The sequence below is a fragment of the Leptosomus discolor genome, chromosome 2 (assembly GCF_034619465.1).
Source record: "Leptosomus discolor isolate bLepDis1 chromosome 2, bLepDis1.hap2, whole genome shotgun sequence".
Classification (NCBI taxonomy): domain Eukaryota; kingdom Metazoa; phylum Chordata; class Aves; order Leptosomiformes; family Leptosomidae; genus Leptosomus; species Leptosomus discolor.
Window position 1 is genome coordinate 122,971,865 of NC_141392.1, and position 13,374 is coordinate 122,985,238.

The 13,374-nt window shown below is 39.8% G+C and overlaps 1 protein-coding gene across 1 annotated transcript in view; it reads left to right on the forward strand.

Annotated features, from left to right (window-relative positions):
• The first annotated feature begins 2,161 nt into the window (after positions 1–2,161).
• Positions 2,162–13,374, forward strand: part of TFAP2D (transcription factor AP-2 delta) — a 37,445-nt gene continuing 26,232 nt past the window's right edge. Inside the window, exons 1-3 of the mRNA XM_009952739.2 lie at positions 2,162–2,207; positions 6,422–6,587; positions 9,303–9,421. Coding sequence (XP_009951041.2) covers positions 2,162–2,207; positions 6,422–6,587; positions 9,303–9,421 — 331 coding nt within the window. The remainder of the gene's footprint in view (positions 2,208–6,421; positions 6,588–9,302; positions 9,422–13,374) is intronic.

The following is a 13,374-nucleotide window of genomic DNA, read 5'->3' on the forward strand; positions in this document are numbered from 1 at the left end:
CGGTTTGGGTCCCGTCCTTCACTGCAGGAGCTGTAGGAGCACTCCTGTCCCGGTGCTGATACACCTTGCTGACAGAGGGCTGGGTGTCTGAGATTTAACATCCCCTTGAATGTTGATACTATCTTTAAAGTTGAGTTCCTTTAACAATACCTCCCTTATTTTGTTATTCTGTTTTCCACCATAATGCCTTTCTTCTACCAAGGTACTTTTTAAACATTATCTAAACTTTAAACTCAACAGTCTCAACAGCCTTTAAAAACTCTGTGTAGCAAAGAGGCCGGTCTTAAAAACTGCTGACCATCCCCTCAGTCCTACTGAATCTTTTGATTCATATAAAAAATAACTGTCTAGTGCATGCAGGCACGTTTGTCTTCCCTTAGCACAAACGTTGTCGTGAGGGACATTATCTCAGAATTGTTTATGGAATGAGCTAGTTTACACCACTAATTACGTGATGCAAAGTTTGTTAACTTAAGCGAAACCAAAAGAAAAACTGTGGGAAAAAAAGCAGTACTTACTATTTTTCTTGACAGATGTAGATGAGTTTTAGAATTTTGAATATTTATTTCCTGAGATTAATGACTGGGTGATGTTAGGATAATTTGTAGCACATTTTAAATTGCTTATAAACCTTTGGAAACCGAACATGGGATTAAATAGCACTGATAAATGCTATATAGTTAACAGCTTGCTTAGGTTTGCTACTTGCTAGGAAAAAAAATGCTAAGGAGATGCAGATTTTCGTGTCTTCATTATGTAACGCACTGTAAACTTGCCAGAATTTCAGAACAGAGCAGAAAATATACTATAAACTGGAGATTCCCACTAACAGCACCTGTAGATATAAATAATAAACTAATAAAAAGCATAGCTTGCTATCAATTTTTTATATAAGATTAATCTGTAGGCACTCAGGCGTGCTTATACCTAATAATGTACACAAGCACACAAACATGCCTATATCCTGAGAAACAAAATAAGCAGTAATTCTGCACTGTTGTCACAGTACTTCTGCACTGTTGTCATCAGTATACTATGATGTTTCCTTCTGTAACTGCGTGATATTAATGGGTGAATACCTTGGAGAAAGGGGCTATCTCATCTTGGCTTAATATGAAATACCCATTGTATTGGAGCTATTACAAATAACAAATAAGAAATGACTTGCAGAGTGTAAGGATCTATAAGTATCTATACAAAATTACAGATATGCATTTAAAAAATGTTTGTAATTAAAAATCATCCAGTGACATCAAAGGGTATTTCTCTCTCTCATTCCTAATAAAGCAATATTACTCACAAGAAACGTAAAATATGTGAGAATATGGATTTTGTCAAAGAGAAGATGCACAAATATTTAACTCTGAGGCCGTCAGGGAGACTTAGGTTTCATCAGATCCCCAAGCCCATAACTAAATCAGAATAAATCATCACACTCCAGCCACCCTATTGTCTTCTTCATCTATACAAAGGGAAACCTACAATCAAAACAGACCAAGTTCTTTTTGCATCATGCGTTATTGGGATTTTCATTGTGTTGACAAGACTGTTGGGTTAGAGTGTGGCTCTGTTCTCGCTGCTGTCATCTACACACCCCATCATCAGCTTGTGTTGACATTTGGTACTGACTGCGCTATTTGATGGGGAGACAGGAATAAGGAAGGGAAAATACTCTCCCTCACGTTTGCTGTGACTACTTTTTTCAGTATCATATAGCCTAACTTTCGTTCATCCTAAGCTTGGGAAACAAAGCAAAAGTGCCGTTCATACGAAGGAGTATGTTGTGCTGAGCATGAACCAGCCAGTAGAAGGAAAAGGCTTGGGCCCCAAAAGCAAGCTAGCAAAACCGAACATAGTCCTTCGTTATTCCTCTCCCTCAGATCACTTGACAATAATCACAGAATAGAATAGAATCATAGAATAGTTTGGGTTGGAAGGGACCTTTAAAGGCTGTCTAGTCCAACCCCCCTGCAATGAGCGGGGACATCTTCAACTGATCAGGTTATATATAATCTCCTGAGATGATTCAGTAGCTGAAGCAATTCAGCATACGTCAGTATTGGGCCCTGTGTCTTTCACCCAAATGTGGTCTGCTGCACAAAGCATAGCTGTTCCTCACCCATCTTTTCCCTCTCGAGCAATCATATTGGTTGAAATCAACATGAGCATGATGGATCAGATGGTAAAGCTCTGTCATGAAGAAAGAAGTAATTGAATAGCTGGACAAAAGAGGAGCCCTGAAGAAGGGTTTGTGTGCCTGAAAGCTTCCTTTCTTTTTTTTTTTCCCTAATCTATCAGTTGCAATACAAAAGATATTCCTCCTTCGTCTAAATCTTGTCTCGCTTGTGTCTTTAGACCTCTGTGGCTGTAGTAAGAGCTCAACTATCACTGTTTACAGTCGTCTCTAACACAGTATCTTATGGCAACAGATGATGTCAGACCAGACCACGTAATCCCTTCCCTGTGGGAATAAACACTTGTCCTAAAAAGGGTCTTTTTAACATTCACAGGCCTATTTCGCGTGGTACTCGGAGCACGAAATTGCTGAGGCAATCTGCTGGATGATCCTACCAGTTATCCCACCTTCTGCCTGCTCTCATTTTCTTTTTCCTAGCCTTGCAGTAGGACCAATGGTGTAGGTAACTGGACAGAGAGCAATGGCCACAGTTTTCCCTTCTTTATGTATGCTGGTTGGCACATTACTTTGCTGTGGCTATATGTGGGGCTCGCCATCCGACGAGCTGATGGGGTCTTACGTATCCTGGCACCAGACACCAGTCTGTAAAGCTTTCTAAAGGATATAAAAGCTGCTAAGAGGAATAGGGATCTCCAGGCTGAACTGCTAGACTCCTGAAAGGCATTATTTCCATTCTATTTTTGAGGACATTTTCTTCTGCTTCTTCAGCTGGTGTTTGTTATCATCCCATCGCTCAAATATCCTGTTATGACAGGACCAGCTCAACAGTTGAACAACGATTGACTTTTCCAGCAGCATCTACAGCAGCATTGGGTTGACGGGAGAGAAAAGCTGATTGTTGTCACTGCTGTTTAGTGCAACTTAAAGCATACTTTGTCCTCTCCCCATTGTGCTGCACTTCTTCACAAAATCTTTTGTCCACTCTAATGCATAATCAGAATATGGGGGAAGGAATACACTAAAGCATGTGTGTTTGGCAAGAAACCTAACCCTTCATCTCCTGGTGTGGCTGCACTTATCCTTTCCTTGCTCTTTCCTCCAGTTTACTGCCATGCCTTTTTCTATTTAGCACCTGGTGTAAAGGCCAGGACTTCATCCATCTCCTCTTCAAGGTGGTGTTTATGGTAAGAGACCCGTGCCTTCAAAACTGTACACAGTTTGTGACAAAGACATAGCTTCATCTAGAAAGCACCACACCGCTCTCTGTTGCTGTGTCAATGAATAATTAATGTAGTGAAATAATTAGATGCAACAGATTTTACCTTCTTGTAATTTGCAACTTGCTCTCCATGTTTCTGGAAAGTATGATTTAGACTTGTTGGTATTTTTTACTTTTAACCTATATCCGGCTTACCTGGAATTGCTTTGATTAAGATCACTTTGCATAGGTGTAATATTTTTAAATATTTTAGGCTGCAAACAACCTTCTACCATATAGTAATGAGAAGTGTTCCAGTAAATTCTGGTTAGTGTAGGAGCAGCTGCAGGGTAACAGGTTTTTGGATTAAAGGAGCAATTATTTATCTGGCATAAATGGTGCACATACTAGCTTAACATGGCAAGAAGATAAACTTTAATATGACACTGATTTCAGTACAGTCTCACTCATTATAAAATTTACAGACTTATTGAAGTAAATAAATATGTACACATTGCTACTGTTTTCTTGACACGTATGTATGCACACGTGTGTATATGTATTGTATAGCAGGAGATGCCAAACAAACAAATCTACTGTGTTAACACTCTTCACAAATGTACCTGACAGACCAGAAGTTTGAAAATGTTGATTGAAAATATTTACAGGTTTCTGTGCAGCCCTATGTCAGATATGAGAAAAAAAAATACCAACACACTAACCAAAAAAAAAACCCCCAAAAACCTAAATACCAAAACAACAAAACCCAAAAAACATTTCAGCATTTCAGGCATGTGGCACCAGATTTCTGTATTTGACCATACAAGCTCATGAATTGTAGCTTTGAGCTGTGCAAAAATGTGTGTAAGTGCCCTTGATGTGTCTATATGTTTGGTGATGCATGATTTATCTCTATATTCTGTCTGAGAAGTGGACACTAATATCTGTCCTGTAGCATAATTAGAAAAGTCATAAGATGTTCTGCTGTACTGAGTCAGGATCTCTCCCATCTGGGATTTATACCAAGAGATGTTCTTTTCTGGTTTTGTTGTCAGCACAAATGTTTAAATATACCTTCAAGAGCTGAAATATTTGGAAAGAAATCCTGTTTGCCTTATGTAAGCAAGCAATAGTCTGCCTTTAATGAAGTTTCATCCTTCAGTTATATTCCTCTGTCTCTGCTAAAACTGGAACATACACAGTCACCTTAATTTTAAGAGGGATTACATATGGAAGAAGATAAAATAAATGTGTTAGCATCCTGTCTAAAGTGAGCTATTCTCTTTTTTTCTATTCTATTCTATTCTATTCTATTCTATTCTATTCTATTCTATTCTATTCTATTCTATTCTATTCTATTCTATTCTCATTACAGAATTTAGATTACAAACTAAAAATTTTAAGCATAATAAAGCGAACTCTTGCAGTGCATAAACATTAGGGTGTTCACAGGAAAGGAGAAATTATCATGGAAGTTTAAAAAATACAGTATCTTTCCTTTAAACATGAATGAGGAGCACAGAAGGTCTTTATATCATTGTCCTCACGGAAACCATCTGAACTCCTTCTAGTAGTTCATTGAATTATATGATATTGTATATCACTACCATATGCAGCTCATCCTTTTTTCTCATCTTTCCCTCGGGGAAGAATTGTGCATGCAGTGGTAAGATTTATTTCTTCCACAGAATTTTTTATTGTAGTTAGGTTGGAGAAGGCAGGTCAAAGAAAAGTGATTTGCACTTGGTGATAAAATATGTGCTAGTTCTTAAGATTTATTTTTTTTTTTCCCTGGGAGTTTATACTATCCTCTTGGACCATTTGCAGAGAAAGTTTTCTCTTTTGCTCTCTCACATATTAGCTTTAAGTTAAAAGCTCGATTTTGCCTGAGGAGTTATTGATCACAGTCTTCATTGAAAGATTTGGTGATGATCATTCAGCAGTTTTAGACCTTGGCCAAGTAATTGCCACTTTCAAGAAATAATCAATTCCAGAACTAACCTGAGATAAACTGATGTAGCTCAATAGATTTCAATCATTAACATCAGCTAAGGATTTGACCTAACTTTAGAAGGAGTATATGAGAGTTCAAAGGTGTGGAAAGCCGTTCTGGCTGCAATTCACTGCCAACCTATAGTGTCACTGCATCTTTGTTATCCTAAACACTGCTATGAGTACTAAAATGAACATTTCTCATTAGAGTTAATGTCCTAAGTGTTTCACTAACTATATTTTTTAAATACAGAGCGATACTGGAATCTGGTTCAATGTTTCTACGTAGTAGATACAAGACTCGAAAGACTGACAATATGTAATTTTTACTCATCGTGAAATCGATTGAAGTAACCATAATGTTCTAATTTGACTGTAAATCTTATAAGATCGTAGAATACTGGGTTGGAAGGGACCACAAGGATCATTTGGTCCAAAATTTCTTGGGAAAAGTACAGTCTAGATAAGATGGCCCAGCACCCTGTCCAGCTGATTCTTACAATGTTGTGGAATCCACCACTTCCCTGGGAAGATTATTCCACTGCCTGATTGTTCTTGTTGTGAAAAATCCTCCTCTTGTGTCTAATCAGAATCTCCCCAAGAGTAACGTGTACCCATTATCCCTTGTCTTTTCCATGTAACTCCTTGTAAAAAGGGAGTGTCCATCTTCTTTGTAGCCACCCTTTAAATACTAGAACATGGATATAAGGTCTCTCCTAAGCCTTCTTTTCTCAAGGCTGAACAAGCCCAACTCTCTCAGCCTTTCCTCACACAGCAGGCTTCCCAGTCCTTTGTCCATCTTTGTGGCCCTTTTCTGGACCCTCTCCAGCCTGCCCACAGCTTTTTTGTATAGAGATCTAACAAGATCTAGTAGTTCACTTTCCCCAGACTGGAATTTCAATCCCTTCGTCTTTCTCAAAGCAACAACGTGAGGCAATATTTAAAAACAAAACTAAACCCACCACCCCCAAAATACTCCAAAACCCCAAACAAAAACAATTACAAGTAAAGAACAGATTTGTTCTTCATGATTTAATTTGTCAAAACATAGAATATGAGGTTTCTCTTGCTCTAACATTTCTTTTGTTTTGTAGGTGGCACCTGTGTTGTTAATCCCACCGACCTGTTCTGCTCTGTTCCCGGTCGCTTATCACTACTCAGCTCCACTTCAAAGTACAAAGTGACCATTGCAGAGGTGAAGAGGCGCCTTTCACCACCAGAATGCCTCAATGCTTCCCTCTTAGGAGGTATTTTGAGAAGGTAAGTTGAAGGTGAGAATAACAAATCCTAGACAGTGCTGTAATTACTGTAATTTTGTTTTCTAGAAATAGGTTTTATTCTCTTTTCGCATTTGGGTAGGTGGTCACATTTGGGAAAACAGTAGGAAATGGATTGGAAGTGAACACTCTTTCTAGGGAAATTTTCAATAAATGAGAAAAAAAGACATTTGTGTTAACATTTTTCACAGAAAGTTTCCTTTTTTCAGTGAACTGACTTTTTTTTTACACCCTCTGTTCGTTTAGTCATCAGATGGATAGGTGTCACTTTGCCTTGTTCTGAATGAAAAAAAAAAAAAAAGACCCTTAATGTGTGAAAAATTTCACCAGAGCTACAAATCTGACTTCTTGCTGAGAAACTGTTTCCAAGGAAATTGTTTTACCAAGTGTAGTTACAGCCCCTATTCTACAGAAAACTACAACACGGAGGTGTAGGGATGCCTTTTTCTTCCGTTCTCCTTTGCATGTCTTTTAAGTACAGAAAAGACAGAATACACTGTTTTTATTTTTCTGGTTGTGAGATACCAGAGGAGAAGCACATAATTAGGTACAATTTTGCCTCTGACCCTTCACTGACCAGAGCAGACACCTGCAGAGAGCGGTAGCAGAAAGGAGGAAAGCGGCAGACTGTGCCTCACATCGCACATGGAAAACAGGGATGCATGTAATTCAGGCAGGCATATGTAAGTCGCAATGTCCCTGAGCCGTCAACTTGGATGGCATAAGCTACTTGAATGCCCTTTGATCAAAACTAGCTGGAAAGTCGTAGGCTATTTCACTGCTGTCACTGAAGGCCACACTGATCCTCATACTTATATCGAAAGTCATTTTAACCAACCTGCAATATTCTAAGATACGTAGTAGTCCAAGGGCTGTCTTGAGCCAATTGCAGAGTAAAGATTGTAGATCACGAAATTGTTCCAGGGGCACAAGCCCCGTTTACCTGCCTCTATAGGCATTGGAATCCAAAATCTACATTCACAAAAGTTTTCCTCTGTTACTCCTTCACCTTGGAGAGTCCTTCATCTAATTATCATAGAAATATTCACTTTAAATACCCGTGCCACAGGCTTCATCAATACCAGTACAAGCTAGTAAGAATGCAAGGGCATCAGTCTGAATATGGGTACTCATTTCTCTCTTCTGTTAAAATGCTAGAATGATCCCTGTAAGTTTTCGACCGGGACCAAATAGGACTCTTCCAAGTCAACCCTGGGCGTAGTTCAGGAGTTAGCAAAAGCCAGGGACTACTCCCAGCCAGAAGTTTGGATGTGCTCATTCTGTTTTACAAAGTAGAAAGTGTAAATGAATAGATTTGGTCACGCTATATCTGTAGGTGTCATGACTAGAGAACAGACTCAAACACTCCGTAGTTGACCAGCAGAGGTGGAGATTCACAGTTTGCCTGACACCTGGCAAGGTTGGTTTTGCATCCTGTCAGCCCTCACCATCTAGGTATTTTTCCAGCTAGTTTTCCTTCAGAATTGAGTGTTCTCAGAAGACATTTCTTGACGTACAACATGGTCAAAGTTGTGCTACTTCTTAGTGCGTAAAATGACCATCCAAATGGTGGTATTCCAAGTTTGGTTCCGTCCTATGCCTGAAGGAACTTGAACCTGCACCTCAAAATATCTAGTTAGGCATGCTTAATACTTAATGACAGGTTATTCTAAGCTGAGGGCGCCTCAATCTCATTTGGGGCTAATTAAATAGTTGTTGGACAAAAGCAAAAGTGTAACTGTAGTGATGACTCTATTAATCTAATGATCAGGTCGTTCATTTGGGGTGGGAGAGACCCGGGTTCCAGTCACTGCTCTATTCAACGTTTAAGCATTTTAACATTAGTTATTCACTGCTAGCTGGCTGCTGCAGTCATCTAAAAGACACAGGTTAAAATTCCCCCAGGCTGAGGAAGAAATTGAACCTACGTCTGCTGCATAAGTGGATGTGTCTCAAATACTTCAAACACTGAGATACTGCAGAGAAGCTGGTGTGGGACACACCAGAAACCGTTTTGTGAGAACAAAGTGACGTAGGCATTTGGGATAGGGGCATAGAAAACCAACAATGGCTAGGACTTTAGTTTCAGCATCCCTATTGCCTTATCCTTCTTCCTTGTATGTATTGGGCTTTGTAGACTACATTTCTAAGTACCCAGGTCTCTACACAAATTATAGAGGGGTAGCTGGAGCTCAGTTCCACAACAATGTCTACATTTGAGTAGCCTTCTGGCTTCCTTTAATAGTCAGGTAAAAGAAACGTGTAAAGAACCCTCATTCTAGTCATCTGTTTAATATCATTCTAGAAGTGAATGTTTCTCTCTTGATTATCTTGGGAACCTTGGGTGGTTAAAGCAACTGCACTATCGATATTCACATGCAGTCATTGCAATCCCAGGCCCTGTGCCCAAATCAGGACCATGGGTTCCATTAGGTGGAAAGCTGTCTGAAGAGCTAATGCCCCTCTGACAGGCATTAAAACGTCCAACTTTGTCAAAGGACCAACGTGGAAGACTCGCACAGTGTGAGCAGGATGTTAAGAATACATCTCTAAAAGATTTTCCATTGATGTCATTAGTGCAGGTCTTACCTCACATGTTTGTCAACAAGGTGTATAAAATTTCTAGACTTACATTAACATGGGAAAAAAGGTGCAGAATAAAGACATGTTTCTCTCTCCTACTGTTCTCTTGTGATAGAGCAAAATCCAAGAATGGAGGACGCTGCTTGCGAGAAAAATTAGACAGACTGGGACTGAATTTGCCTGCAGGAAGAAGAAAAGCAGCAAATGTCACACTCTTGACTTCCTTGGTAGAAGGTAGGGTTTATAACATTGTGATATACTATAAACATAATTAAAATGTTTCCTTCTATACAATATTTTTCAGCCACGGTGTTAAATATCATGATCTGTATTTTGTACAAAGGGGAGAACTGACTTGCCTAAAGCCACAGACGGATGGAGTGGCAAAATGGAAGTTCACTCTGAGATGTCTTGGCTCCCAGTAAGTGGTTTGGTCCTGCAGTTTCCTCAGCATTGCTCTGTGCTTTCTGTGCTGGGATCTGTCTTACAAATCAATGATCCAAGTGTTCTTGTAAGAGAGACAAATGTCTTATACCAGTTCCATAAGTAGGTTTGTTTATCCTCCTTTATTTTAACTTGTGAGTTTCCTGGAGCTGATCCAGAAATGTGATTTTTTTTTTTTTTTTTTTTTTCCCATAAGAAGGCATAATATTTAGACAAGACTGTTTCCCCCACACATAAATGAATGAAATCTGTTTTCAGAGAAACTCTAGACAGACCCAGGAGATACTTTCTTGGCCTTTATTTGTTGTTTAAATATCATTCACCAAATACTGTTGGGCTCTTCAAACCTTCAGCTGGGAGATGCAGGTTCAAACCCCTCAGGCAAAGGGAAGAAACTCTACCTGAATCTCTTCTATTCTGGGTGACTCCACTAAGTACTTGTTTTATTGTCTGGCTGCAAGTAGCAGCTCTGGGAATTTCAGATCCCTCCTCCTTGATGTTGAGAACACTCAGCTCATCCTAAAGGTCAACACCTTCTAGGATCATAACCTGAAAAGTCCATACAGATCTAGGCAAGCAGGCTGAGGTCTCAGCACGTAATACCACAGAATCGCAGAATTACAGAAAGGTTGAAGTTGGAAGGGACCTCTGGCGATCTTCTAGTCCAACCCTCCTGCTCAGAGTAGGGTCAAATAGAAGAGGTTGCTCAGGACCTCGTCTAGTTAGGTTTTTAATATCTCAAAGGATGGAGAAACAGTGCTGAATCCACACCAGTGGATGTTTTTCACCATCTTAGAGAAGAGACTAAGGTTCTTAGGGGCCACTGAGGACAGAGAACTACAATGGGGTTGCTCTGAAATACAGGTGTGTCCACACCACACCTGTTTGTAATAAAGAGAAAGCTTTAATGGAGCTACAGTCTTAGAAAAGGGAATTTTCTCCCCCAGTTTAATGGAGTAAGAGCATTTCCTACCCTCACAGCCCTTCATGCATCTTATGTCTTATAAGGGAAAAATATAACAGAGCTATGTGGCCAGTTACCAATTCATTAGAAGAGAAAGAGGAAGCCTTCTTTCAACTGCTGGCCTGGGATTAATGACAAAGTACTTTTACTGTAAGTCAGAATTAGATTCCTTTTTTTCCCAGGGATGAAGCTGTGCCTGCCTCCCTGCCCTTCACTCAAAACCGATAGCAAACCTAGTATCAAGCCTATGGTATCGCTTTTGTTCTTGGACTGCCTTATTGTGAGTCCTAAAGATACATACTGAGAAGACTGAGCTCACTTTGACAGAGACTTGTTTGTCTAGACATGTTAATCATTAATTTTGTCTACTGGAATTTTTGGGAAAGACACCACCATGTGCGTTAACATTCTAACAGAAAACAAAATGAAGCTCATTTTCTGTCTGTGTAACCAATCCTCGGTCAAGCTTGGCAGTGCTCATTGAATTCTTTGTGGTATAAACTGCCTTCCCTTTGCACATGCAGATGTTACTTCCCAGTGGGACTAACTTGTAGCACAATTTCTGAAGGAAACTCGTCCCTTAATGGCTCCTGCTATTGGAGGAGGGAGAAATGGAACGACACAGGCTTATTTTGGGTTTTAGAGGAGAAGAAAACATGAAGGAAATGACATAGGCTTTTTTCTGTGTGATGTCAATGTACAAATTGACATCATGATTTGTTAGCCTTTTCAAAACCCTAAATATCAGGTGCACTGTGTGGACTTCTCACAAGGACTCAGGACTGTGTCACTCCTGATTATTTCAGATGTTCTAAGTTTATCATTACTAAAAATTCTCACAGTCTTCAATGTATCAAGGCCTTTAATATCTCTGTAAGGTAGGAATGCTCAACCTCTTGAATATCTGTTTGAGGTAAGAAAAGGCAAAATTAATTGTATCATGATTAAGTATATTCACCAAAGCTGTCTCAAAAGTCTCTGGCAAGATTGAGACTTCTCTTCTTCTGAAATAGACTAAGATCATTGAGTTTTATGGAGTACTGCTAAGTTCAGAGGAACTGGGTGAATTTCTAGGCTATATTGATTATGTGAAAATCCAGACTTTATGCAAATTACGCTGTGGCCCCTTGTTTTCTACAAACTTACATCTTTTGGCGTTCAGCATTGCTGATGAGTGTTTACTGTTATTCTTGTTTTGGTCAGGATGCATCTTTAGTGCCTTTGATAGGGACTTCTGGAGCCCAAAGTAGGAATTGTTTGACAAATCGGTTCTGTTCTTTACGTTGTTATCCACATAAATCAGCACAATGGGTGGAAAGACAAACTGGGAGAATGAGCTCAGCATTGGAATACTCTCCACAGCAGAATGGGACACAGCTTTGTGCAACCTGTGGGTGAGGGATGCCCTCTAGTGCCTAGATCAGAGGAAGGGAAAGGTCATATTTCTTATGAGCTCTAAAAGGAAAATTCCTAAATCTTAGCTAATACAATAAAGGGTCCTCCATTAAATACTAGCATTGCCAAGGCTAAGCCTTGCTGCTGGCTCAAAGGAGTCAAAAGTCTCCCCAGTGGGAGCAAGAAAGAATGTGAAAAGAGGGGAAATGTCCCCTTCTGTTGAACAGGTCACTTATAAGGCAGAGACATAACATAAATGTGATTGCAGATACAGGTAAAAGAAATGCACGCATGATTTTAAAACCATCAGATTTTTTACAAAAAAAAACAGAAAAAGCATTTACAAAAAATCAGGAATTTGTTTTCCTGTCAAACCTAATTAAGATGTTAAATTTCCTAGACACAGAATTGACAGAATTTATCTTTTGGAGACCAAAACTCTTGAGAAAAATAGGTCAGCGGTTACTTTTTTCATGCTACTATTAGCTATCACACTTCTCCTCCACCAGCTTTTGTTTAAATACCCTTCCCCATGTTCCTCCTCCCTTCTCACCCTACAAATAGAAAAAACTTTCCTTTCACCTCTTCCCTGTCCCTCCTCCCCCTGGACAGCATTTCTGCCGGGTACAGCATCCGGAGGAGGTACAGCCGAGGAGAGAGTAGGAGGTTCAGATGCCAAGTGTCCCTCTCCTGGGACACAGCTTCTGCCTTCACTCTGCATAGGAGCATCTCTCATTCTTGCTAGACCCAGGAGACACGCACACTGCTCCTTGCACCTGCTCACCAAAGCCTGTCAAGGTACGCGGCTGGGCTCTCCGCTGAGGTTTTCCAGAGCTGTCTCTGCCAATTCAGCTTCAGCAACTGTCCTTTTCCATCACGCAAAGCTCTCTGGTCAATCGTTGAATTATATAGGAAAGGCAGCGCTGCCTATAGCTGCAAAGCCATGGACTGGATTTAAGGAGAAAGAGTCCATGATCCCCAACATCCATTCTTTGATTCTGCAGGAGGAAAGAGCTATGGATATTGCACATAGGGAGATTTGATTTTATTTTGAAACAAGGCAACTGGCTATAAAGCCAGGGATTTTAGGGGCTTCTGCCTTTAGTATGACTCCTCCCTGACATAAATAATAACTAAGCAGAAGGCAGCAAATCTAAGGTAAAAGAAAAGAGCTCAGTTCATCCACATTTCCAACATTTCCACATTCTCCCCTAGAATAAATGTTTGTCTGAATTGTGTTGTAGAAAAAGAAAGAACATAATTTATGACATTTTGTACAAACTACTTTCCCCCACCAAGCAGACTTATTTCCTACTGCATGGTAATACAAGGGACCTCTATTCAGTGAGATTAACAAAAAATAATATATGTAGAAGTATATCAC